The 26,361-nt window shown below is 35.7% G+C and overlaps 2 protein-coding genes across 5 annotated transcripts in view; one reads left to right on the forward strand and one right to left on the reverse strand.

The window, feature by feature from the left end:
• The first annotated feature begins 427 nt into the window (after nt 1-427).
• Nucleotides 428-10,443, forward strand: LOC111994725 (uncharacterized). Its single transcript, XM_024026604.2, has 8 exons — nt 428-1,057; nt 2,035-3,348; nt 4,110-5,912; nt 6,505-7,608; nt 8,217-8,321; nt 8,487-8,576; nt 9,220-9,330; nt 9,411-10,443. Exons 1-8 carry the CDS (start codon nt 998-1,000, stop codon nt 9,948-9,950), a joined length of 5,127 nt encoding a protein of 1,708 aa, XP_023882372.1. The 5' UTR covers nt 428-997; the 3' UTR covers nt 9,951-10,443.
• A 546-nt stretch (nt 10,444-10,989) lies between these two features.
• The window catches only part of LOC112022480 (uncharacterized), a 34,201-nt gene continuing 18,829 nt past the window's right edge, over nt 10,990-26,361 (reverse strand). For 3 of the 4 annotated variants that reach the window (XM_065773447.1, XM_065773444.1, XM_065773445.1), the window contains 15 exons: nt 24,862-25,058; nt 22,348-22,449; nt 21,392-21,502; nt 20,185-20,250; nt 20,011-20,109; nt 18,562-18,810; nt 18,267-18,419; nt 18,050-18,166; nt 14,668-14,973; nt 14,392-14,579; nt 14,224-14,326; nt 13,887-14,032; nt 13,458-13,537; nt 12,088-12,263; nt 10,990-11,509 (listed from right to left, as the gene is read on the reverse strand). In XM_065773447.1, coding sequence (XP_065629519.1) covers nt 11,375-11,509; nt 12,088-12,263; nt 13,458-13,537; nt 13,887-14,032; nt 14,224-14,326; nt 14,392-14,579; nt 14,668-14,973; nt 18,050-18,166; nt 18,267-18,419; nt 18,562-18,810; nt 20,011-20,109; nt 20,185-20,250; nt 21,392-21,502; nt 22,348-22,449; nt 24,862-25,058 — 2,228 coding nt within the window. In that variant the 3' untranslated portion in view covers nt 10,990-11,374. The remainder of the gene's footprint in view (nt 11,510-12,087; nt 12,264-13,457; nt 13,538-13,886; nt 14,033-14,223; nt 14,327-14,391; nt 14,580-14,667; nt 14,974-18,049; nt 18,167-18,266; nt 18,420-18,561; nt 18,811-20,010; nt 20,110-20,184; nt 20,251-21,391; nt 21,503-22,347; nt 22,450-24,861; nt 25,059-26,361) is intronic. The other variant, XM_065773446.1, reaches the window with a different exon arrangement.

The raw sequence follows: 26,361 nt of genomic DNA on the forward strand, positions 1-26,361 counted from the left end.
TAGGTAAGCACACTATAAATATTGTCATAGCTTAGGATGGGTAGTCACCCACTAAACTATTTATAGTTACACCAACTTAGAAGTTGGGAGAAAAATTGCAAATTATTATCTAATTAGGAAATTAATTGCTAAATTTTAAATTTTAGGGTACATACTACAAACACCCCTATAGTATGGGGTAGATGATTATAATTAGAAAAAGAAAGAAAAGGAGAGTATAGAACTTGTTAGTTGTTGCACAAAATCAAACAACTTGTTACAATGTGGTACCAAATTTTATCCAAAAGGAAATAATAAAAAGAGACAAAGTCAAAAAAACATAGTCATAGTCATATACAATCTCAAGCTGGACCCCTTTTATTAATTTTTTTTACCCAAAAAAAAAAAAAAAAAATTTGTGCCCTTTGCAAAACGAAAAAATAGTCACTCTGTTACCAATACCATCTCCCTCCTTCTACTCTTAACCTATATAACCTCACTCCCTACCAAGCTCTCCCTTCTCTCCCTCCTATTCTTTCCCCCAAGTCAAAAACCCTAGAAAAACCTTTTCCACCTCACACCTAAAATTCCACTTTCCCACTTCAAATTCTCCGCAATTTCATTCAATCCCAGTGGAATTCAATTCCCTTTGGACTTCCTTTTCCCCACTCTCACTCCCCATTTTCAGTGAAATCCGCAACCAAAATTTCCCCCAAATTTCTTTGCAATTCAAAAATTTCCAAGCTTTAACTTTTCTCCATTTGATCACTGATTTGTTGAATACCCATTTCGATTTCAACGATCATGATCGTGTATCATTAGGAAATTTTTCATGTTGTTGTATAAATTAAAGGAATTTGTTGTTTTTTCCATTTATTTATTTGGGTCTGTAAAAGATTAGGTCTTTGGTGTAATATTTGATATATATATATATATATATATTTTTTTTTTGTTTCCTGTAAATTATGGTGTTTTTTTGGGGGTGAAAGAATAATTTTGGGAATTTGATGAAGTGGGGATGGAGAACAGTGAAGAAGCTGTGGATGATCAGGGCTCTGGATGGTTCAAAGTGAAAAAGGTGTTCTTTTGAGTTCATTTTCTTCCATTTTCTTCATCAGCATTGTTCTAATTTTGTTGTTGATTTTTTTTTTTTCTTATTAACATTAAAAAAAGAATTATATTTAGCTGCTGTTTGGTCTCTGGGAATGCTGAGAGAAAGGAAAAGAAAACAAAAAGTGATAAGGAATGAAAGTGGTTTAATTGGACTTATTGGAGTGAGTTGTTTTGATTTTGAAATTATAATTTCAATTTTGCTTTTTCTTCTCTAGCATTTTACCAGCAACCACACAGATCTCATTCTAGATAAATTGGTTTGTGATAATTTTTTAAATTAATCCAGTGTGATCAATTGTGTGTTGCACTTGCTACTTATGAAAGTTAGGACTTTGGACTGGGAGAACACCTCAATGCATATCAATGAAAGATATTTGGACATGGAAGTGGTTACTTTCACTAATTACTTTTAAATGCTTCATTATATCTTAAGTTGTTTGCTTATTTTTTGGATTTTTATTTTTGGTATAGAAATTTTTATTTTTATTGAACTGATTTATTTGGGCTTTAGGTTTTTACATTGTGATGCATAAAGTAACAAAAATGGATCTGGATATCTATTCAAATCTCATATATTACTTCGAGAGGGTGCTTCCACCCCCTCCCCAACAGACGTGCACACACACAAGGAAAATAGACGGTGTTCCATCCCTTAAATTAAAGAGTAAAATATGAAACAGATTTTTGCTTGCGTTTGAAAATGAGAAATTATTGTCTATACGTTTGAGATGACCTCTATTTTTATTTCCAAGGAGCAAAAATGAACCATATTTCTGCGCTCTTCTTTCAAGTTACCTGCTTTTTAGCTGAAGTGTTTATTATATGTCTTCTGTATTTTTTTATCAGTTCTTTATTTATTTACATTAGAAAGTATATCAGTTCCATATTCAACCCAATTCTCATATTTTTAGCTGTATTTTCTTCCTATTTTTTCTTGTCCAGAAACATAGAAGTAGTTCAAAGTTTTCTCTTCAGAGTTGGGTTGGGGGATGTTCAGGAAAGAATGCTTCTAGTTCTTTACATATTCAGCCCTCATTGAATGAAAATAGTGGGAATTCAAGTGGCAAGCACAGATCTCAGCTTCCGAAGGCAGGGGGAAATTATGCTGTAAATAGCCATGGTAGTGTTGTAAATTCTGTTTCTATCTTGAATGAAGACAAAAAGGATGTGCTCTATCTTGACAAATGTGTAGTTCAACAAGATACTAAGTGTCCGGATTCGGTTCCATTGTTTGATATAAATTCTAATGGTGTGACTGGAGATATTGAGAAAGCTCCCCAAAAGGATAAGCCTGACGTGGTTCACAAATTCAAGTGGGGTGATCTAGAGGATGATGCATTGCTACTGCATCATGAAAACACTGTTGGAGTAGGAATCAAGTTTGGTGATATTGGGAACGATAATTTGGTGGCCTGTAGGAAGAATGTAAACAATAACAATTCGGTTTCCCCTCTTACTTCTTGTGCTATTCCACAAGAAAACAGCTTGGTGGCAGCTGCAGATGCAGATATATGCAGAAATGAGGTTTCTGAAAAGAGCTGTACAGAGGTGAATGAAATATCTTTAGAAGATGCTGAAGATCCAATTGTGAATGAAAAAAAGGTTGACCCAGATGTTGAAGTTTCAATCTGCAAGGATATACACACTGAACATGTTGACCCAGAAAATAATGATCATTTAGATATTGGTCCATCTGGTGAAGATGTGGGGACAGTGGTGAAACTTCAGGCACCTGTTATACCAAAGGCAGATTATTCAGATGTTTCTGAAGTACCAATGACAAATGGGGCTTCAAGCACAGGTGCAGTTTCCCAAAATACCAAGTTAGCTCCTTCTAAAAAGAGTGGACCTGAATTTTCAGGGGATGCTACCTTTACAGGCCCCACTAAAGACCAAGGAAGTCCATCACATGGTACAATACAAAATGAAATGCAAAACACACAGATTATGAATGCCCTTGGAGAATGTGAAACAACTGAAAGTAAAGAAAGATTTAGGCAGCGTCTATGGTGCTTTCTCTTTGAGAATCTTAATAGGGCTGTAGATGAACTTTATCTTCTTTGCGAACTAGAATGTGATGTAGAGCAGATGAAAGAAGCCATTCTTGTTCTTGAAGAGGCTGCATCTGATTTTAGAGAACTAAATACTAGGGTGGAGGAGTTTGAGAATGTGAAAAGGTCCTCTCCTCAGCTAATTGATGGCACACCAATCACATTGAAGAGCGACCATCGCAGGCCTCATGCTCTTTCATGGGAGGTAAGCATGCTCACATTTTTTTTTTTTTTTTTTCCTGATGTTGGAAATGAAATTTTATGCTCAAATTACTGAAAATTCTGTTAATCAACAACACTGAAGTTTTTATGGAAAGATATTTGTTGACATTATATACTTATTATAAATCAGTGTTTTGTACTAATGATCATCACTCTGATTTTAATAGTCTAAGAATGTGAATTTTCTCATGGCTTGTTCCTTCCATTTCTGGAGGCATTAACTTTGCAAAAAATTGCTTAATTTAACATCATCCATTCACTATTCCTAAGCTAGAGAATTCTCCTTTGGGAGATCAAAATCACCTTCAGCATGTTAAAGAACAAAGTCAAAAGTAGGGCACTTGAAGAAAGGATAATGATTGTGTAAAGAATATGCAGATGCCTGTGCATAGTTTAGTTGATGAAGACATTGCATGTACATGTGTCAACCATTGTAGGGCAACGTATCTTCTTAAAAAACATTTTTGGCAACATAGCTCATCAAAAACCGTTGTAGTGCTACCTGGCTCTGACCTTATTAAAGTTCACTCAGTGAAGGTTTATAAAAGAGCGATACCTATATAAAAAAAGAAGGTTTATAAAGGAGTGATGCCTTTAACCATCTACTTTCATATATCATTTGTGATCTCTTGTGCCCCTTTTGTTGGAGTAAGTTCCATTATACAACTTTGTGAGGATAAAAATTAGTTTTAATCACCTTTCTCTCTAATATAAAAAGGGTTAGTCTCTTATTGTTGAGTGCAGGTGCGAAGAATGACAACTTCACCACACAAAGCAGAGATACTGTCTTCATCTCTTGAGGCTTTTAAGAAAATTCAACAAGAAAGAGCTAGCATGTTTACAGCTAATGACGTGAAAATCCTGGGGTCTGCATGTCCTAATTTTCAGTCTGTTGATAAATCATCTGGGAAAAGCAATGTAATGCTCAATGCTAAAGAATCACAAATAAAGTCAAGAAAACAGAGTGGAAATTCAGATCTCATTCAAGGGAACCTGGGTGGAGAAAAGCGGATTATTGAGTCTGGCAGGTCCTGCAAAGTAAACTTAGGACAAAATGGACGTGTCCCTCCCCAGAATTCATCCTCTTCTGAAGTTGGTTCATCATCTAGGACACCTTTTAGCGATAGTTCTTCTGCTGGAAAGACTAAGAGAGAACAACCTGGATCTGAAGCAGATAGGCTGTTTCCTAAGAAAGAAAAAATGTTGGCAGAAAGTGGTGTTGAGAAAAATCCTAAATCTACAGAGCATTTAAAGAGGCAAATTCCTCCATCTGAAAAAGAAAGGGATAAGGAAAAGAGGAATTCAGCTCCATGGAAATCGATGGATGCTTGGAAAGATAAGAGGAACTGGGAGGACATACTTTCATCTCCTTTTCGTGTCTCTTCTCGTGTTTCACATTCGCCAGGTATGAGCAGAAAAAGTGCTGAGCGTGCACGTGTATTGCATGATAAACTCATGTCTCCTGAGAAGAAGAAGAAAACTTCTACGGATCTGAAAAAGGAAGCAGAAGAAAAGCATGCCCGGGCAATGAGAATCAGAAGTGAGCTGGAGAATGAAAGAGTTCAAAAGCTTCAGCGTAACTCTGAAAAATTAAATCGGGTTAATGAGTGGCAGGCTGTCCGCAGTATTAAGCTACGAGAGGGAATGCATGCTCGCCACCAACGTGGTGAATCTCGGCATGAGGCTTTTCTAGCTCAAGTTGCGAAGAGAGCTGGCGATGAAAGCAGTAAAGTTAATGAGGTTCGATTTATTACTTCCTTAAATGAAGAAAATAAAAAACTAATTTTGCGACAGAAACTTCATGATTCAGAGTTGAGGAGAGCCGAAAAACGTCAAGTGATAAGAACTAAACAAAAAGAGGATATGGCTAGAGAAGAGGCTGTTATAGAACGCAGGAAACTCCTTGAAGCTGAAAAATTACAGCGCCTTGCAGAAACACAGCGGAAAAAAGAAGAAGCTCAAATTAGAAGAGAAGAGGAACGCAAAGCATCCAGTGCAGCACGTGAAGCAAGGGCCATGGAACAGCTTCGTAGAAAGGAAGAAAGAGCGAAAGCCCAGCAAGAGGAAGCTGAACTTCTGGCCCAGAAATTAGCTGAGCGACTTAGTGAAAGTGAACAACGTCGCAAGTTTTACCTGGAGCAAATACGAGAGAGAGCTTCTATGGATTTCAGGGATCAATCTTCACCTTTATTGCGCCGATCTACGAACAAGGATGGACAGGGTAGATCTACACCAACCAACAATGGTGAAGATTATCAAGCAGACAGTGTCTCAGGCTTAGGAGGTTCTGCTCTTGCAATGGGCAATGTTACATTGCAACATTCATTGAAGCGAAAGATTAAAAGAATTAGACAAAGGCTTATGGCTCTCAAATATGAATTTTCTGAGCCTCCTCTTGGTGCTGAAAATGCTGGTATTGGATATAGAACGGCTGTGGGAACTGCAAGAATGAAAATTGGAAGGTGGCTTCAAGAACTTCAAAAACTTCGGCAAGCTAGAAAAGAAGGGGCTGTGAGTATAGGGTTAATAATTGCAGAAATGATAAAGGTACCACTTGAAACCATTATTTTAAGGATTAACACTTTTTTTAACACAATATACATGTGATGGTTATGATGTTTCCAAGTTGGGTAAACTAAATTGTTGGTCAGATTTTAGTAGTGAAAATTATCTCATATGTCCATGATATCAAAACATCAACTCTTTCTAGCTGTCTATTACTTCTCAAATTGCATTTGATGAATTGATTGCTCTGTTAGTAAGTGGTTTTGAGATTGAATTCTTTTCTACTCTTACAGATGTAAACATTTTGATATATCTATTGTAGGTTGACCGTGGCCTGGACATAAGATTGTCCAATATGGTCAGGTCTATTCTAGATGAAAAATTCTAAAAAGTTATTAAGTTACTTGAGGAGCTCCTTTTATTGAAGTTTATTCACATTTATAGTTGACAAAAGTTGTCCATCCATTGGTGATAGGATATCACTCATGATTTTCCATCTGATCAATGTATACTTTAATTCCCATTAAAGATGGAGGTGTTATAAATACACATTGCAGTTTTTTGCCTTTAATTCAATTTTGTAAGGTTCTGTTGATTTTCTAACTTTATGCATCTGATATTTCTATGTGATTAGTATTTGGAGGGAAAGGACCCTGAGCTGCAAGCTTCTCGCCAAGCTGGCTTACTTGATTTTATCGCTTCTGCTCTGCCAGCTTCTCATACATCAAAACCTGAAGCTTGCCAGGTGACAATACACCTTTTGAAGCTTCTCAGGGTGGTTCTATCTGTGACTGCAAACAGGAGCTATTTTCTTGCACAAAATCTTTTACCCCCAATCATCCCAATGCTATCAGCAGCCCTTGAGAACTACATAAAGATTGCAGCCTCCTTAAATGCCCCTGGTAATATTAACTTGTCATCAAGTAAAACATCAGCAGAAAACTTTGAATCAATCTCTGAAGTACTAGATGGCTTTTTATGGACTGTTACAACAATAATTGGTCATATAAGCTCTCATATAAGCTCTGATGAACGACAACTCCAAATGCGGGATGGCTTGCTAGAGTTATTGATTGCCTACCAAGTTATTCACCGGCTGCGAGATCTCTTTGCACTTTATGATCGGCCTCAAGTGGAAGGGTCACCATTTCCTTCTTCTATTCTCTTAAGTATACATCTATTGGTGGTCTTAACATCCAGACCTCAGATCAATAGTTCCATTGACTGGGAATCTTGTCCTAGTGAAACAGTGCTGGGAAATGAAAGTCAAGAAGCTAAACTTGCTGAGTTTGCTGATTCTGGATATTCCGCTGTAACTGATTCCTGTGGAGACTATAGACCTCCATTATCAGTGTTAAATGGTAGCACAGTTATACATCTACCAGATGTACCAGAGGATAGACCATTAGATGAATCATGTGAGATAAATAAAAAATCTGAGTCAGTATCCATGAGCAAGGATGGTGAAAAGGAGCAGACTGGTAGTTTAGTTGAGGCAAATAATTCCAAGACAGATGTTCCAGAAGAACCTCAAAAAATTGATATTGTGGAGCCTTTTGTAGCTCAGAAGGGCGAGAAACACTTGGTTGCAGCAGAACAAAAGAAGGAAAAAATTTTGAACTTGGAGCAGCCAGTAGCTCTTCTTCTTTCTGCTATATCTGAAACAGGTCTTGTCAGTCTCCCTTCTTTGTTGACAGCTGTGTTGCTGCAGGCAAACAATAGATTGTCTTCGGAACAGGTAACTATGCTGGTTTGGGAAAGTTGCTACAACTGCACATGTTGTTACTGTTGAATACGCCCCCCCCGGGGGGGGGGGGGGGGGGGGGGGAACAAAAACCCCTTTTTCTTTGGTCATGGGTTCTTTTTTAAATTTTATGTCCAGGTTGTTGTGAGTAAGTATTATGAACATGATTCTTGAGTTCAGTAGCTATCATGGTTAAGTTGTTATGTACTGTTATAGATTTTTCCTCAAATTTTTTATTTCAGTTTCTAAATGCTGATTTGATGTTTTCTTGGAAGGCTCCTCTTTATTTGTGACACGAAAATTCCCGTAGATAACTTTTTTAGCATTCTGAGAATCTTCTTTCTCAAGTTCAAAATTTCAACACCCTGTGTTAGTTTTACCTAAGTGGAGTCCAAGGAGGGGTGGCTTGGATACTGCCCTACCCTTCAATTTATTTTTTTATTATTATTAATTTCATTTTCATGAAGTGGTCACTTTCAAGGCTTAAATCCATGCACACTCACCCAAGCCTTTTACAATTGTACCAGAAAATGGCCCCTAGAACTTCTATCTCAAGTTATCTGTAAGCAAATTATGTTGAGATAACTTATATTTTGTTTCAGGCCTCATATGTCCTTCCATCTAATTTTGAAGAAGTGGCAACTGGAGTGCTGAAGGTGTTAAACAATTTGGCTCTTTTGGACCTTAAATTTATGCAAAAGATGCTAGTAAGTTAGTTAATATCACTTATTACCTTTGGAGATGTGTTTTGGTGATGGTGACATCCCAAAGTTACACTTTATGATTCTATATATTCATTTTTATTTTGCAATATTCATCACTAAGCTCTTGCACTGAACTGACTCTTATTTTTGTCCTCGCTTTGCTCACAGGCGAGGCCTGACCTGAAAATGGAGTTTTTCCATTTAATGAGTTTCCTTCTTTCCCATTGCACAAGCAAGTGGAAAGTAGCCACAGATCAGGTAACTTTATGCATGCCACTATTTTTGAATACACGGATGTAAGACACCCAAGGAAAATTTTGACCCTTTTTTTTTTTTTTAATTTTTAATTTTTAATTTATTTTATTTTATTTTAAATCCTTGTATTTTCAAGGGCTATTTTATTGATCCATGAGCATACGTTTTGTATGGGACCCAAGTGAATTTGGCATCCCATAGTTTTTGGTAGCTCTTTTGTTAAAGGCGACACAAAAATATAAAAGTTAGCTAATTTTCAAAAAAGCTAGTTTTGTTGCTTATTTGGTGAAAGGTGAGACAAAAGGCAGAAAGCAAAAAGCTTATTTGAATGGGTATAGTCACTGTTTCTATCCTCTTTTTTCTGCATCTTTAATGGTTTTAGAGAGCTGGCTCCCATACTGAGTGCAATTGGTGACTATCAATTACAAGGTCACTTTGTGCTATTTTATAAGTCAATTTCCTCTTAGTTATTGTAATTTGTTCTTAACTACCATTAGCTGGGACAGAGTGGGCTTTGTTAGGTTGAACTGAGTATATATGGAATTTCAATTGCATTTTTTAATGACTGTAGATGAATTAATTTATTTGTGGATCATTTAGGGCAGCCCTTACCAAGTGCTTGTGCATTTTCTGTAATGTCTCTCAGGTTGGTTTGCTTCTGCTTGAATCTCTATTGCTTCTTAGTCACTTTGCTTTGTTCCACCTGGGGAATCAAGCTGTCCTCCGATGGGGAAAGAGTCCTACCATCCTTCACAAGGTAAGTGAAATTTTTTATGGAACTATTCTTGTATCTAAAGATTATATTGACAAAACCTAATCAATTGAGCTTGAGGACAGGTGTGCGATCTGCCTTTCGTATTCTTCAGTGACCCTGATTTGATGCCTGTCTTGGCTGGAACACTTGTTGCTGCCTGTTATGGGTGTGAGCAGAACAAGGGTGTGGTTCAGCAAGAAATCAGTATAGATATGCAACTTTCCTTGTTAAGTTCGTGCAGAAATGTTTTTCCTTCTCTTCAATCCAATTTAAATGTAGACAATTCCATAAAAGATAATTCTAGTGAAAATAATCAGCTGGGTCCTGAATTTAAAAAGCCTCAAGTTGAGAGTTCCCTAAGATCTAGCCGATACAATGCCAGAAGCACTAAGGTTTGTTTGGGAAAAGCTGGAAGTTTGGGAAACAGCATAAGGAATGGCAAGATGAGAAACCAAAGAGATGGCAAAACAATTAAGGCTAGTGAAGAAATGGCTCTGAAGCAAAACCTGCTGGCTTCAGAAACTTCTACCGTAATGTTATACTGCAGATTCCCTAGCAGCTTCATTGATAGAGCAGAGCAGTTCTTTTCAGCTGGCATCCCGAAATTGGGTGATGAAGCATGAGTTCAACAGTGATACAATACAATACAATTTCGACAGACATCTGCTTTGTCGTTAACTTTTGACATTTCAATCTGAAATTATTACACGGAAGTTTCCACTGAAACTGCTAGAGGCAGGTGTTCGATTTTGCCACCGAGTCTTAAGCATCACTGACCAAGGAGAGCTTTTTCTGGGATAGCTCAGGCTATGTGATAATTATGTATTGAAAGTAATTATTCAAGATGGATTTTGATGATCATGAAAGAGTACTGAATTATAGGTGAGAATCCAGTGTTGTGTAATTCAGTTGCATTGGATTCAAAAATTCTCTCTTTTATTTAGCGCAACTGAGTGTCCAAAGGACACTATCAGGGTCGGAAAGATACAGGCAAGCCATGTATGAGCCTGTATAAGGTTATAACTCCCTATTCCCTCTAACTTGTATACTCATCACTATTTATTTTCTGATGTACACTAAAATAAATAATAATAAAAAAATCAGTTGGTTTGCAAATGACTGCTAGGGAAAACGACTTGTAGTTGAGAGTTAGGTAATGACTCATGACCAGTAGTTTTCTGTCTGCATGTGGACTCACCAATTGCAGTATTTGATGACTTTTTAGTTTTTAACTCCTGGCCATATCTAGCGAATATTATTACCCGCATAAAGGACTCAGTTATTTTTTTCTGCTTCAACGACTTGTAGCAGTCTATACCCCATAAACAGCTATGGTTCTTTTTTTCTCCAGTCTCCAGATCTTCAAACATCTGGTGGCTAGTTTCTTGGGTGTGACAGAATTGGGCTTTGAAAATCTAGCCTTCACAAAAACTTTAATTAGGACTGGTCTTAAGCCCAACAGGAATGTTGGGCCTAAAGGATAAGCCTAAGCCTACCTAGATGAGGACTGGCAATAAATCATCAATTTTTCTCAACCTTCTTTAAAACTTAATAGTGGACGAGTGTTCTGTCTTACTTGATAAAAACTAACAATGTCTTGTGTTTTCCTCTCAAGAATTGAATTACATGCAGTCATAATTTCTGTAACTAGTTCTCTTTAAGTTTTCAAAATCATCTAATATTAATAGCTCTATCCAAAAAATAGGAACAAATCAAGCCACAGCAACTGAACACAACCCTATCTGCTCAAGTAGCAGTGATTGTTAAACCTACAAATAATTCTCTCAAACCTACATTTAGAACTATTTGTACAATAATACAATGGAAAGGCATGATGAGTTGCAGAATGTATGAACTGAATCTTGCTTGCAGATGCTTCACTGTTAGGATATGCATACCATCCTTCTTTGGGACACTTTTAAGTCTCACTTCCAGTACCCATCCTCCAGAGAAGCCAATACAAAATAAATATTTGAGTTGAAACTGTGGTACAATGATACACTAGACATCTGGGATACTACTTGCAGGAGCTTCTACATCATAGGGATTACTGAGATTTGTACTCTTCCAAGACTTCATTTCCAGTAATTGTACCTTTCTCTCCAGAATAGGCACTGCCAGGAACATTAACCAAAAGCTCATCCTCCAAAATGTTCTCCTGTTTCTGTAAATGCCCGTGGCCCTGATATAATTCCAATCAGGCTTTAATGTGAAGTAAATAATTATTAATTTTCTTACATATCCAAAAATTGCTGAAGGCGCAGTCAGCTTTAACCAATTCAGACAAATAACCACTCATTTAAACTTGCAGATAAAAAAAAAAAAAGCTCTTCACGTACATTTTCAATCTTAAAAGTCATAATAAAAAGAGATCATGAAGTAGCAGGCTATTTTACAAGAATCTTTAGCCAGCTAGAATGAAGACAAGAAACAAGCTACAATGTTTTAACCACAATGAAAAGAATAAATCACAAATTTCTTTCATAAAATCCACTTTCAATTAGATGTTCCCCTTAGAATATAGTATATGGCCATATAAAAGAAAAAATTGAATTCTAAAACATTTGATCAACAATGATTTAACATAACTACAGTATATTATTCCATAACAGGTGCTCCAGAACGCCCCAATATTGATAGTCATATGCATATAAGGCATCCTAGGTTAGCAAAATGCATTCAAGACACAACAAATTCAGCTACTTTTTCTCTAGATGGAAACCTTCATGAGAACAGGAGACCTGTACTCTCAGAACATACCTCAGAATTAGTATTTGCCCCTTCGGTGCTCTGAACATTTCTTAGTTCACTCAGAATAACTTTGAGTTGTTTCTTAGCTTTGGCCCTTGTTGAGCGTCGTTCAGCACATTGTGCTGCTGTAACTTCAGAATGACATGCAACACAAAGAGTCCTCATGTTCTCTAGCCTGCACTCACCTGTATGAATTTTGTGGGGAAAAAGGGAAAGGAAAAAAAAAATCTTAAATTTTTCTGCCTATATAGTGAAAAAAAAAAAAAAAAACACATACACACAAGATTTGTATTGCCAAGACGAAAGGAGCCTTCAATAATGTACTAACCCTACCAAAGTTATGCTAAGCGTTAAAAAAGATTGGAGCAGCAACAGGTACGATTCTAGCTGATTATGGTCTACATTATGGCCGATGTCATCTGAGACATATCAGTATTAGTATGGTCCAATCAGAATTCGATTCCTGTACACATATCCACGAGCTTAACTGTCTTCTTTGAGTGGATCAGGGGATATCAAGTACATGGTTGGCTTATAAGTTATAGCAGGTGGAGCAAATATCTGATCTCTATATCTAGTTAGTAACATAATTTGACCAAATACTATAAATTAAGAATGTAGTCAGACTTTTTTTCAGCTAACCTCATACTTTGATTTCCTAAGCAGCCCCTAAAAGAAGGGAAAAACCGCCAAAAAGATCAAAAGATACCAAGATTATTAGAATTAAGAATGTGGCTAGCCGATACATAATGATTTTAACTTGTACACTGATTCTTAACAGGTATCCAGCTTGTTATAACTTGGGTTGAAGAAGAGGATGGGGCATGGGGAGGGTTACATTACATTTGCTTATCTTGACATATTAAAAGTCAAAACAGCCAGTTACTAAAGAAAATTCCATATATTATAATCAGTAGTAGCTGTTTTATAATCGGAATGTTGTTAGAAAAGAGAAAGCACTTTCAATACTTTTTTTTACATGGTACCATTTTAAGGGGTTTTCCATATATTTGACATCTCTGAAGCATTGAATTGTTTCAACATTGTCTTATTGTGTGTCTATAGCTATACTTAAAGTTTTCTATCTTATTTAATTGCCTAGATATTGTTTTGCATATTGACAGGATGAACCGCCATAGAGTTGTCTTGTCATCACCAAGTCATTGTGATGATAATAAATTATGTTGGAGCCCATTGATATGATGACTGAGACCATTATATATTATCCATGTGTTGAATGGTTTACAACTAATTAAGGAGGACAAGATGGGGCAAGTCTCAAATCCAAACAGTAACCGGTACAACGACATCAAGGAGACAGATCACTCCTCCAGGGAGAAAGTTCTTAAATATTAATCTCAAGATAAAACAGAATATACCTCCTCCTCGGTAGACAGGAACAATGTGGTCTGCATGCCATGCGTTGCCCTCATTGGGATCATTAACAAGCTTATCAAGCCTGCAGGATATGAAACAGACATTGTTAGGCTATCAATGATTACTGCCATTTGGAAAGAACCAATCTCAGCCTATTTGCAAGTATCACAAGCTCATTGTTCTGTAACAACAGCCTAATTGGTTAGTTCTTCCCATGTCTGGTGGAAAGTCTACTAAATACACTTAATACATGGACAACGCTATTTTTTCTAGAGATGGGAGCATACTAAGCATTAACAAGAATATTTATTGACCTCAATGCATGCAGCTGGACAAACACAAGATTCAACTTGTATGTGATAGTGTACACAGCACTATTGTGTTCTGCAAAATTTAAAAGTAACACTGGCATTTTCCTTTCAGCAACTTACAAGTTCTTTCGCCTAGCCACATTTGGTGCTACTTTCTCAATGTACTCTTGTCGTCTTGCCAACGATAAAGGTCTTATGTGTTTCACAAGCTTATGACAGTCTAACTGGCAATGTGTACAGACACCATGTTCTATTTCAAAAAGGCCCTGAAAATTTTAAATATGTTATTTGAAACAAATATGATTGAGAACAATGAGAAGAAAAGAAGTGAGAAATATTGAGAGAGTGCCCAAATTTTTCTTGAAACTATGACACATGTGAGCAAAAAAAAAAAAGGAATTGGAGACAACAATAGGTTCAAATTTATTTTAATGTATGATATAATTCATGTTCTAACCTGACGGATGGATTGGTTGCTAGTTCTTAATCGATATTCTTCATAGCAGCCTAGATTACAAAAAAGATCCTCAAAAAATTCTGGCGTCTTGGCATTGTTGCCCCTGAAAGTAAAGAAATCACTGAAATAACCCATATGATTATAGCAAGAAAATTTATGTGAACTTACATGCATGGTTCCTGACAGAGTTTACAGAGAGGTTCATCTGTCAGTGTCCAACCCTGGGTGTATTCCTTCTCCTTTTTGCCATAGCTGCTACATAAATTAACCTTTTTCCACACAGCATTTGATGGTAAAGGCTGACTAATCTCATATAAAGGTGTATTCCGTCGCTTGCTTCCACCCTTGAGCAGTCCCTGGGAAAGAAAATTATAGAATTGTTACCAATTCATATATGCTATAATATCCACAAAAGAATCAGAGTTCAAACTCAATTTGACAGACCCCATTGTTGTGGTTAATGCCTTCACTCAAGTAGCCCAACTCAACAGCCAGGGGAAGCTGCAAAGGTTTCCCGACTAACTTTCTTCGGTCGATAGGCCTTAAGCTATTCCACTCATTAACAAACGCAAGAAGAATCTGCCTATATGCTGGGTTGCCCTTGAACGTTGCTCCTCTTTTATTCTCAGCAGCTTGAGAATTAAGTGAATAAAGTTCCTCCTGTCGGAAATTCTCAAAAAGTGGCCTTGGTCTCAGATCTGTCCCAGGAACGCAAGAATACAAGTGGATCCTCCCAGTATATTGGCTCACCTGAAAAGAAAGAAAAGCTGATCATAATTTATTTAAGCCCATACAACTGATTTCATATGTACTCTTAGAAGCACTTGTAACTTACAGAGTGCAAATTGTTCAGGCAACCAAGAAACTCAGAAATAGAGAAAGTATAGGTATATAGCTAATATTTATCCAATCAGACTTGATTTTTGCCAGTGTAGTCAAAGGCAAGCTGAGCACTTGCCAAGGCATTGAGTGAGGCCAGGTGCCTTTGAAGCTTTGAGGCAAGGCATCTTTAGTTTAATAATATATATCTTTTACTTGAGTTTAAATTCTATTCTATATTTAAACCTTTCATTAGAATCTTACCACATCATATTTTTTTTAAAATGGTGGAATAGATAGTTTCATATACAAACACAATTATAATAACTACCAGTTAATAACTACTATAATTATTAAAATTATATTTTCTTCAAATGGTAGACTAGATAGTTCCATATTCAAATACAATCACAATAAATTATCAAATTTCATAAATAGAAAAAAAATATTTAAAAATAAAAACTTTCTTACGAACTTTCTTGTGCATTGCATGGGTTTCTAACTAGTTCCAACAAATAGAGAAGGTAGTTCCAATTGATAATAAGCTATCTCTATATCTAGCTCACAAATAACTCCGTGTACCCTGTCTCTGAGCCTACTATGAAGGCATTCATTAGCTATAAGAACCAAGTCTACTGTTTTTCCCCCTCCCACAAATGCATTCTCATACTTTGACTCTAGCTTTCCTAACACAGTCTTTAGTCAAATAAGAGGGCAGTTTTGCAATTTGATTAAAGGTAAACTGCTGATCACAAACAGCTAAGAGACGAGCAAAAAAGTAAAAAAAGAACCAAAAAGAAGAGATGGTAGGCTCACAAAACATGACAAACAAGCTTTCTTCTATGATGTTAGGGTCTACCAGCCACCAGTTTTTATACTTCTCCCTCTCTCTCTCTCCTAGACAACTTTCTCGCTCTAAAAAAAATAACGGACACAAGAATTAAGTGAACTATTATAGTTTTTTTCCCTAATCAATTTAGAAATAGATTTAAAATAAAACAAAATCAATCATCTAATATTTTAGCTCAGAGTTTCTCTCTCTCTCTCTCTCTCTCTCTCTCATATATATATATATATATATAAGCTTATTGTAAAGCCTATTCTTAGATTAATTAATTAAGCCTCTTACTAGTTTCAAAAACTCAGTTCTTGCATTAGATACATCAATATATATATATACACACACACATGAGGTTTCACCAAGTGGATCTATGTAAAGAGAATTGAAATATTCTCAAGATAAGAACAAATTAAATATTGACTTTTTGTTTCATTTGGTTCAATGTTTCAAGACTTTTCTAATTAAAAATTAAATATTCTTTGTATCCTTTGGTTCAATGTTTCAAGACTTTTCATCCATCACATATACCACAAACCTCTTTGCATTTTAATTCACCATCTTCACCTCTTGCACCTCTATCCCTTTATATATACCTACCCATAACCCTTCATACCATCCCATGTCAAATACACATAGACTAAAAACAATGTCATTTACCTTCAATCTTTCAAGCTCTAACATTGTTATTTCATCTAATCCTACCCTATATGAGTTGGAGGGCTTGCATTTTATATTGAGTGACAACGACAATTACTATTTTGATGTTAAGGTCAAACATTGTAGATTTACGGGTTTTGTAAATGATGTGATTGACTTTGGGGGTTTAGAATGTGTATTTTGTTTTAGAATTAAGGAAGAGAAAGACAAATTTCGTATAAACTTTTATTCAATAATATTCCTCCAAAGTTTTTTTATTTCTCATCACTTCAATCGAATAATTATAATAGATACGTGTGTACAATTTATAATTGTTGCTTTTTATGATGAATTCATTACAAATAAAGTTCTCTAACAATTATGTTATAATATTTATACAACATTCTCGAAAACTATTTTACATAAAACGTTACAACATTATCCGTGCATCGCTCGGATAACTTATTAGTTTGATTTAATTTCAGTTCATTATATACAAAATAACTATTTGGCCTCCCTCCACTCAAGTGAAAGCCTTTTGGCCCCTCATGCCTTGAGCGACGCGAGGACTTGGCCCCTTAAGGTTGCCTTTCACCATTGGTTACATTGATTGTCACAACCGAAATTCTAGTAATGGATAAATGCAGTTTTCACCACTAGCTTGAGATGAGTTTTCCCTAGGAGTAAATGACTTTACTCTATCAAAAAAAATTTCACTTAAACTGCAAGTTTCAAGGGAATTTGAGGATCATTAGATGACTACGCAGTTATAAATTGTTCTAGGACCTTTGCTACATTGAGAGAGGATATAAAAGTCATAATCTATGCTGCATCAATAAGATTAACCTATTTTTTTTTTCAACACAGATGCTGTGTACGAGCCAAAATTAATCCAGGACAAAAAAAGCATGGATAATGTTCTGCAATGAAGAAAACTGCAATCTCACATTATAAACCTGAATTCTCGGTATCAAGATACAACAAACCAGAGGGTTGTACAAGCCTGAATTGATGGTGCAACCATTGTGCGGCCAAAGAAAAAATATCCTCTTTGGAAGCTTTAGATTAAGCAAAGCCCTAGAATAAGTATCTATGACAATTAATGAGGTCATTAATATTTTATTTGGTTTTCCAAAAGTCAACGGTATTTTTGTAATTCTGTTACTGTTGGTTGTCAGTCTTATATGTGAGCCTTGATATTTATTATTATTATTATTAGGTAAGTTTTATTTAGATTATGGGCTTTTATGTGTGGTCCAATTCAATTAGGAGTTTGTTTACTATTGATCTCTGAGCTCTGCAAGATTCATTGGTTTATGGCTCCACCAAAAAGATGTGTAGATAAAAAAATGAAAATGAATTGCAGAGACATTAATTTTAGCAACTTTAACGTGCTATCTATAGAAATGTGAATTGACTAACAGCTACCACACATTGTATTCATGACATATTAAAGGTTACAATAATTTATAACATCTTAGTCATAATTGTATGCAAAAGGAATCTCATAGCCAGGTATCAATGCCTTACCTCAAACCGCAAAAAACCTACTTGGTCAAAGCAGCTTTCATCAGGTTCAATTTGCTGAAGAGGTCTAACATCATCTACTATTGTTTGAGGGTGGAATGTGAATTCCTGCATTATCAACTATATATAACAGTGTCCTTCAATTTTTTTTTTAAAGAAGAAAGAGTGAAAAAAGTATACTGTTTTAGTAGTTCAAACACAACAATTACTCAAGTTGTACCTTTTCCTGTCTCCATGTATCTTCGCTGCCCTCATTCAGCTTGGAAGGAGAGACTTTGCCAGTACTTCCAATTTCAGTGTCAGAATCATTTTCTTCCGATGTTCCCTTTGAAACTGGACCTTTAGTTATAGCCGTAGCAGAAACCATATGAGCCTGTTCTACCAATAAAATTTGTCTATTACAGGCTACTACAGGAAAATACTTATAGCAAAAATGGAAGTGCAAAGATACAAGGAAACCTATAAATTGTATAATAATAAAAAAAAAAAAAAAACCTTAAATGTTAAAGCTTTACATTATTGTGGAGGTCATCCTTTTTGCCTGAACTGCCAGCATCAGATATGCAAAGTTCTTCAAATCTATCATTTATTTTTGGAGCTACTTCACCAGATGCTTCAAATGGCTGCAAATCCTTAGCTGAGCCAGAGTCTGGCAACTTCATTGTCTCTGCAGAGAGTGTATCACATGCCGCTTTCCCCAAAATCTGATCTTCACAACTTCTATCAGTCTTACCAGATGTTTCCAAAAAAGAGATATTTTCAACCTGCGAACCAAAACATGATGCTGATCATACAGAAATAAGAAGCGACAAACGATAATAATGAAAGCAAAACAAACGAACCATCTAAGGAAGTTTAAAATTTGCATTTCATAGCAACAATGATTAACATGCTAAGCAGAGAACAAATGATTTCTATTCAGGAATATTGACATAAGCCAAAAGCAGTAGCCAATCATGCAGAAGGAAAACCAAGTTCCAAAACATCACCAAGCTCCCGTGCTCACACCAGAGTATGATGCAAGATAAGGGCCACACAAACTTAAATAACAAAAAGCAGATGCTTGCTCCAGTTTCCATTATCATTATAATGCAGCTTTGCTCTCCTATATGAATACCCCATACTAATGCCTACTTTATCAAGTAAGCACCTTATAGAGTTAGTTCTTGGTATTTTTTTTTTTTTTTTTTTTAATATTAGCATGTTAATGTAAATTAGCATAAGGGTATTCTAGTAATCATGCCATAAACCATTATACAAATATGTGCTAAAGTGAGGGACTGATTAATGTAGCCCTAGACCTTTTCTCAAATCTCTCTCACCCTTCTTCTTTTCTCTTTTTTTCCCTTTTAAAGCTAATATCTAAAAACTTATAAATTGCCACTTATCCTCTTATTAAAAAAAAAATTATCACTTATCCCAAAAGTTTAAGCTATTAAGAAATGACGAATCTAATCACTTAACCATTATTCCAACACTCCCCCTTAAGTAGGCCCAACACGTGTGACTTTTTATATGGGAGGTATAGGGGATACAAGGTTCAAACTCATGACCACCTACTATGATTCCATGATAAATTACCACTTGTCCCAAAAGCTTAAACTATTAGGCACTGGCGATTTAATCATTTAACCATTATTCCAAGACAACTCAACTCACTAGTACACATTCAGCAGAAAATAAAAAGTCTATACCTAGTACACTCCACTTCATATTCTTGGCCTCATCTCATGTATAATGACATGCCAAAGCTAACAAATATTTTTGTTTTCAGAGAGTAAATTGAGGACTCAGAACTTCAACTACATCTTAAGGCAGAGGGAATAACTTAAGGAAGTAAAGAGGTTAAGAAAACTGTTACTTTGAAATGAGCATTTCCAGCAATGTTGCTACTCCATGTAAATATAAAGGCAAGAGGAGAAGGAAGAAAGTTTTTTCTTTTTTGGAGGGGGGTGGGGGCATACCAGTATCTCTTGTATGGCATCATATTTTCCATCTGTTGTAGATGAAACACGACGTAAACTCGTGTTTAAATTTTGCCAATGTGACTCATCTGTGGTGTCCTGCAATGTGAACAAGCATTGGTTTATATAGAAGATAAATATGTCTAAAAAATCTACTGAAAAACAAATGAGAACCTTTGCACAAAAAATGTACACGTTGACTGCTCTTGTTTGCCCTCGCCTGTGAGCTCTAGACTCACCCTAACAGAATTAGTTCAAAGAAAGTTTAAGCATCAGTCACTGATATAATGTCAGGGAAAACCACAAACAATCTCACTGATTAGTGGGAAAAATGAATAAAATAGGATACTGAAACTTCCTTTTCCCATATTACTTGGTTGGAGGGTAAGGTCATGGGTTCAAGACCCATTGGGTGCTTGTGTAACACACCAATAGAAAAGGATACTAAAGAAAACATGCTTCTTTTCCTCAAAAATTAAATTAGTAATGGTAACCAATAATATTAATAACAACATTTTAATTTGAAATTATTACTACTTTTAGTATTATTATTATTATGTAACACTGTAAAATAACTAATTTGTTTATCTCGTACATGTTCATGGGTGTAACCAAGCTGCATTAAATATTCTAATTTACCACAGATTATTGAATACACATATGGATAAAGAAATTCCCTCATCATTTTCTAATTTCAGAATAGCCCATAGTCCAGACCTTTCTTCTTCTTTTTCATGTCTTACTTTAAATTTAAAAATATAATTCCCACAACTGTATCAGATTTAACCCTTGACCTCACCCTCCCTTTTGGAAGAGGAGATAATGTCACTTTGTCCAAAGACCATCAGCAGAAAACTTGTTACTTCTAGTCTCTTCACACATTCATCTTGACATACAACTTTAGGTTTTGCTCCATTTATGGACAGGTAGATTCTAAGTTACTTATCATTAACTCAAAAGCATCCCAACCTTAAAGCAACCTTATAACGCTCCCCCTTTGTTTTGATGACTATCAACTTTTTATTATATTTTTTCTAAAATATATTTCCAATATGCAGAAATGCTATATAACTAAGAAACCCCTAAAAATTGCATAAAGAATAGAAAACATGCTTGATAATGGGTGCAACAATAAGAGAAATTCAACTCAACAGAAGCCATTAGAGGCAAGACGGAGAGCAAATACACATTTTGTTGAACTAGTATTATTCAAATTCAACTAACTAGATATAAACTGTCTGTGCCTTTCATAACACCAAAATATTCTTCATCAAAGAAAATACTTGTGAGCATAAAATCAGAAGAATGATGTAATCAATTCTAACTTTCTTATTAAATTACTAGAGTTCACATTAGGGGAAGTTATTCAATATTAATGGACCTGATTCATCCATGATGGGTTCTGAGGCAACTCCAAGAACACAACATTTCGCGCTGACGACAAATCAAGTCCAGCACCTCCAGCAGTTAAACCAATTATTGCAATCTTAATCTGAAGAAGAAGGATAATTGATGCATTAGGATAAATAATTATATCCAGGCTAAAATATGGGGAAGTGGCTCAACTGCATTTACACAAGATGTGGATCTAAACTCCCCAAGACATGAGAACAATGCAGTGTTTAAAATTTCACACAGGAAAGAAATTTATATGTGCTTGTGGTATATGTAGGAAAAACAGCAAGTGAAAAACAAAGAAAGAATGAAATAAATATAAAGATAATTTTTCTAAAGAAAAGATTTGATAAATTAGCTCTTATTAGTCATCTAACCAAAAAATTAGAAACATAAGTAAAGTTTTCAGGTCACTAGATCAAAAATTGTGCAGAAGTCACTTAATCAAAATGGGCGACAGTTCATTTCCTGATAAAAATTAAAATTTTTAAGAGAAGAAATTAAAGGCCAGAGTCTATAATAGTAGACAATATACAAACTTCCACAAAAGAAAAAATTAAAATCAACAAAGATAAAGCACATAAAAAAACTGTCCACCATTTCCTTTTCCATTCCTAAAGTTCAAAAGTTCACTCTATCAAAGTTTTGATAAACTTCAAAAACAGAGAATCTATCATAGTTTTAAATACAAGGAAAGCTCTTCTGAGACTGAACCAAGTTGTGAATAGTGAGACAGATAAGTTATGCTTGAAATGCTCCACACAATCAGTCCTTTCAAAGCATTTACACTTTATTTTTATTTTTTTTTGGGAGGGGGCGGGGGTGGGGGAGTTGGGGAAGCCAGAAAACCTTGAAGTCCAACAAACAACTGAAAGGCTAAGAAACACAGCAGAAATTGTATTCAAATCAGATAAATGAAGCTGATAAGGAAAATATACGAGCCTCAGCTGATGATTGGAAAGACTGTACAGCAGTTTGCCTATCTTTGTCAAGTGTCTTTCCATCAATGCGGACAAAACTGATCCCCTTCTCACATATGAACTCCTGACAATTCAGAATTAACAAAAGTAGTTACAACCAAATCTTGATGAGCACTAATGAGGCCATCAGATTCCCAGATAAACAGAATAAAATAATACTAACCCAGAGAAAGCAGATAAATACGAAAATACAACCATTACAATGAGCAACAAATACTAATAAGAACCAAAATATTTAATTGCTCTTTAAAAATCATAGTAACTGAAGCTTTGTGGTATCAAACCTAATATTTTCTTCCAATTCAAAGTCAAGAAACCCACTATATTACAAATATAATAACAATAAATCACAACTACAAAATGGAGCATCTACTATAACCAGATGGTTTTGAGATGTTTGGTTTCATTTTTAACGTATTATTGATCAGATTTAAGTAAATCTGCCTTGGATAGATTTTTTTTTTTCCCTCCCTTTTTGGACAGGAAAACACAACTCACAAATCCACATGGTTTTGGAATCCATGATCTCACCCTTCATTCCCCTCCTTGGATATAGAATAGGTGTAGATCAACGTATCGGGTATCAACAGTCTTCTTAAGATCTTGAAATCTGGTTAAACTTTAAAGTAACTTTTGTGCAGGAGTTGTATCAAGAAATCATATCCCAATGATGCCAGAAGCCTTGAGTTACAGAGACCTAAGGGTTCGGTAGATTTCCATATTGCTTCAAATGAGTTCCACTTCCACATTATAAATTTTTTTTCATAGTATATTACACACACAACCAACAAGTTTTAAATCTAGGATGATATAAACCCAAGGGTAAAAGTCACCCTAGAAAACTAGCTTGCAAGGGACGGCGCCTAAGAACTTATATACACATGGTTAAGCTTGCAATTAAGTCATGTGAGACACTTGGATTGTAACATGCCACCACACTCCACAGCTGACATCCATAATGGCTCACTCTATTGACATTGACCTATTAGTAGCCCTTTCTTCTTCTTTTTTGGCAATTCCACTCACCTAGTAGTTATTCAATGACTTAACAAGACATTTTAATCTAGCCTTTAAGTCGCCCCCTTTGAGATCCAATTCCAAAGCCGCAAAACATTTGATCCCATACTCAACAAACTAAGTCTGATTATTTGATGTGGTGGTTGGCTTTAATACCAAATGATATAAACCCATGGGTAGAACTCACCCTAGAAAAATGGTTTGTAAGGGTAGGTACCCAAGAGCTTATATACACATAGTTAAGCTTGCACTTAAGCCATGTGGGACACTTGGATTATAACATAGGACCTCACCTTCCACTTATTCTTATAGGAGGAGGAAGTGTGAGCTAGAACTTATTGGCCGAATTTGTACAAGTGAGGGAGGATCTAACTAGCTTCAATGCTTTCACACTTCCATTTGATTCCATTTTCCATTACTTGTACATAGAATTCATATTAAGTTTTCAAAATATAAAAATGAGTAAAATATTAAATCTATAACATAAGAAATGAGTATATATAAAAGCCTATAAGTTGATGTAAAGAAACAAGCCAAAGTAGCTTCACATGTTGATTTCTGTCTCAAAAGCAACTGGAGAAAACTAGTAAACTCTCTCTATTGTCCGTTTCTTCAACTGTCACTTTGTCTATTATCGCACATGAATAACTGTGTAGATGATCCCTTACTGAGAAATGTCTTTGGCAAACAAAAATTTCATAAAAAAATTACATTGATTGCTAGGAAAAAGTGAGCAGCTGAATGAACGAAATACAGATTGAAAATTATAAAACATTATATATAGATTCTCACGCAATTAACTTCTTTTGCATGCTATTGTCTAACGTTATCTCAAAGAAAAGGCATATTTTCTCTATGTTTGTAATATGCTTAAAATAGAATATAACTGAATGAGTGATATTATTAGTAAATTCATAGAAGCTTCTACTACACCTGCTTGCTGCATCATTACAGTTCGACTCAAGCAATCACAAATTATTCCTCTTTTGTTAGTTTAATATGTAAGAGCATAGTTGGGGGCATTGTTAATACAGGAAATAATAATGGTTTGAGACTCTCACCATCTCCTCCAGAATTTGAAGATTGTTAACTGATGATAGTTTCCTATACCCAAAAAAGTTGCCAAAATCTCACCAGCCTTAGATACTAAGACAATAAATAAATAAATAAAACTCTGAGTGTCCTTTACCAAATATCATAGGAAAAACATAGCAGGACTATGACATTTTCTTAGTTCTTTTACAAAGCCCTAAGTACTTGTGCTCCTACTTTGAGAGCACATGGGACAAAGGTGGGGTACAGACAAAAGTATTAGAGGATAAAATATTATCTTAGATCTTGTTAATCTCCAGGGTTTAAGCAATATACCCCAGTAATGTTCAAACGAGCAGTAATCAAAAGTGGATTCAGGCCATTTTAAATAAGTAAAAAGGAACCACCAACTGAGAAAGAACCAAACCTGTATTCCATCAAGGACACTATGATGATGTGCAAAAATTATCATCCTCTGAGAACTGGGGTGTAAATCCAAATCTTCCACACCATCTGACTCTGCAAGAAGTGGATGGAGGGAAAGCCATTCACGAAACCCAGAGAGCTTGGCAACACCAATTTCTTCACCGGAGAGCTTCACTGATCTGCAACAATTCCCACTATCTGAAAGCAGAGGGAAAAGGAGATAAGTAAATGCGGATAAATTGTGAAGTCAAGACTGGCTAGTTCACCCAACAATCAATAGTTACTTTTCAAGGAGAAACCCATAAACAATTTATTACCAAGTAAAAATCTGATGAAAGCATAGAGAACTAGGCATCTCATAAACCTATCAAATCCTAATTGTGTTCATTTTTAGAAGATGAACCAGTTTGGAAAATAATGTCATTTCCAGATACTAGAAGAAGTCATCACGTCCTATATATAGAAATAACATCTTTATAAACTTAAGTGTGTCTATATGTTTGTGAGGAAAGACAGGCAGAGAGCGTGTTTGTGGGTGAGTCCAAGTATCCACATGTATCTGAGTAAATTACTTTCTCCAGTAGCACCCATTGAATCCCAAAAGACCTAAGGGCAAAACTCCACACATCAAAAACAGCAGTACAAATTAAAAATAGATGATCCATTGTCTCCCTGCTACACCGACACACACAACACCATCCTAGTAGCATGTAACTGCATTTAATGAGATTATCACACATGAAGATTTTTCCCCATGCCGCAGTCCAGACAAAGAAAGAGACCCTCCGTGAGGCCTTAACACTCTAAATACTCTTCCAGGGAAATGCTAATGTTTTTTTTTGATAAGTAAGAAAGAAGTATATTCAAGAAACTACCTCATGAAAACTACATAAGGCAGGCAAAGGATACAAGGGAGGAAACAAACAGAGAAACAACAAAACAAACAACAACCAACAAAAAAACTAAGAACAAAGAAGAGAATTGAGGAACAAAGGGAGAGAGTCACTAGAGGTGAGTCTCCAAGCCCTAGACCAATCAAATAGAGAGCCACTAAAGAAAGCTAGCAACTGATCATCGGTTTTATCCTTATCTTCAAAAGTTCGCCAGTTTCGCTCCCTCCAGATACACCACATTAGACAAAGAGGAACTAAGTTCCAAATGCTAGAGGAGTGCTTTCCCAACCAATTCCACCACCCATAAAGCGTATCTGCAACTGATCTTGGCATAACCCAAGAGATCCCAAAAGATCTAAAAACCAAGCTCCACAGTTGATGAGCTTTGACACAATGGAGAAGCAAATGATTCACTGTCTCCCCGCTACATCGACACATAATGCACCAATCAACAAAATCAAAGCCTCTACCCCGCAAATTGTCCCCTGTACGGATCTTCTCCCAAACTGCAGTCCAAACAAAGAAAGAGACGCGCGGGGGGGCCTTAACCTTCCAAATACCTTTCCAAGGAAAGATAATAGGCGAGGGACTCCGAAGCTTATCATAGA

The sequence above is a fragment of the Quercus suber genome, unplaced genomic scaffold, assembly GCF_002906115.3.
Source record: "Quercus suber isolate HL8 unplaced genomic scaffold, Cork oak 2.0 scaffold_75, whole genome shotgun sequence".
Lineage (NCBI taxonomy): Eukaryota > Viridiplantae > Streptophyta > Magnoliopsida > Fagales > Fagaceae > Quercus > Quercus suber.

Excerpts from the sequence above, each read along its gene's own strand:
- LOC111994725 (XM_024026604.2), top strand. The coding sequence starts at position 998 with ATGGAGAACAGTGAAGAAGCTGTGGATGATCAGGGCTCTGGATGGTTC. Across the intron at positions 7,609-8,216 it reads ATAGATTGTCTTCGGAACAG|GCCTCATATGTCCTTCCATC; the intron begins GTAACTATGCTG and ends ATTTTGTTTCAG. Across the intron at positions 9,331-9,410 it reads GTCCTACCATCCTTCACAAG|GTGTGCGATCTGCCTTTCGT; the intron begins GTAAGTGAAATT and ends GCTTGAGGACAG.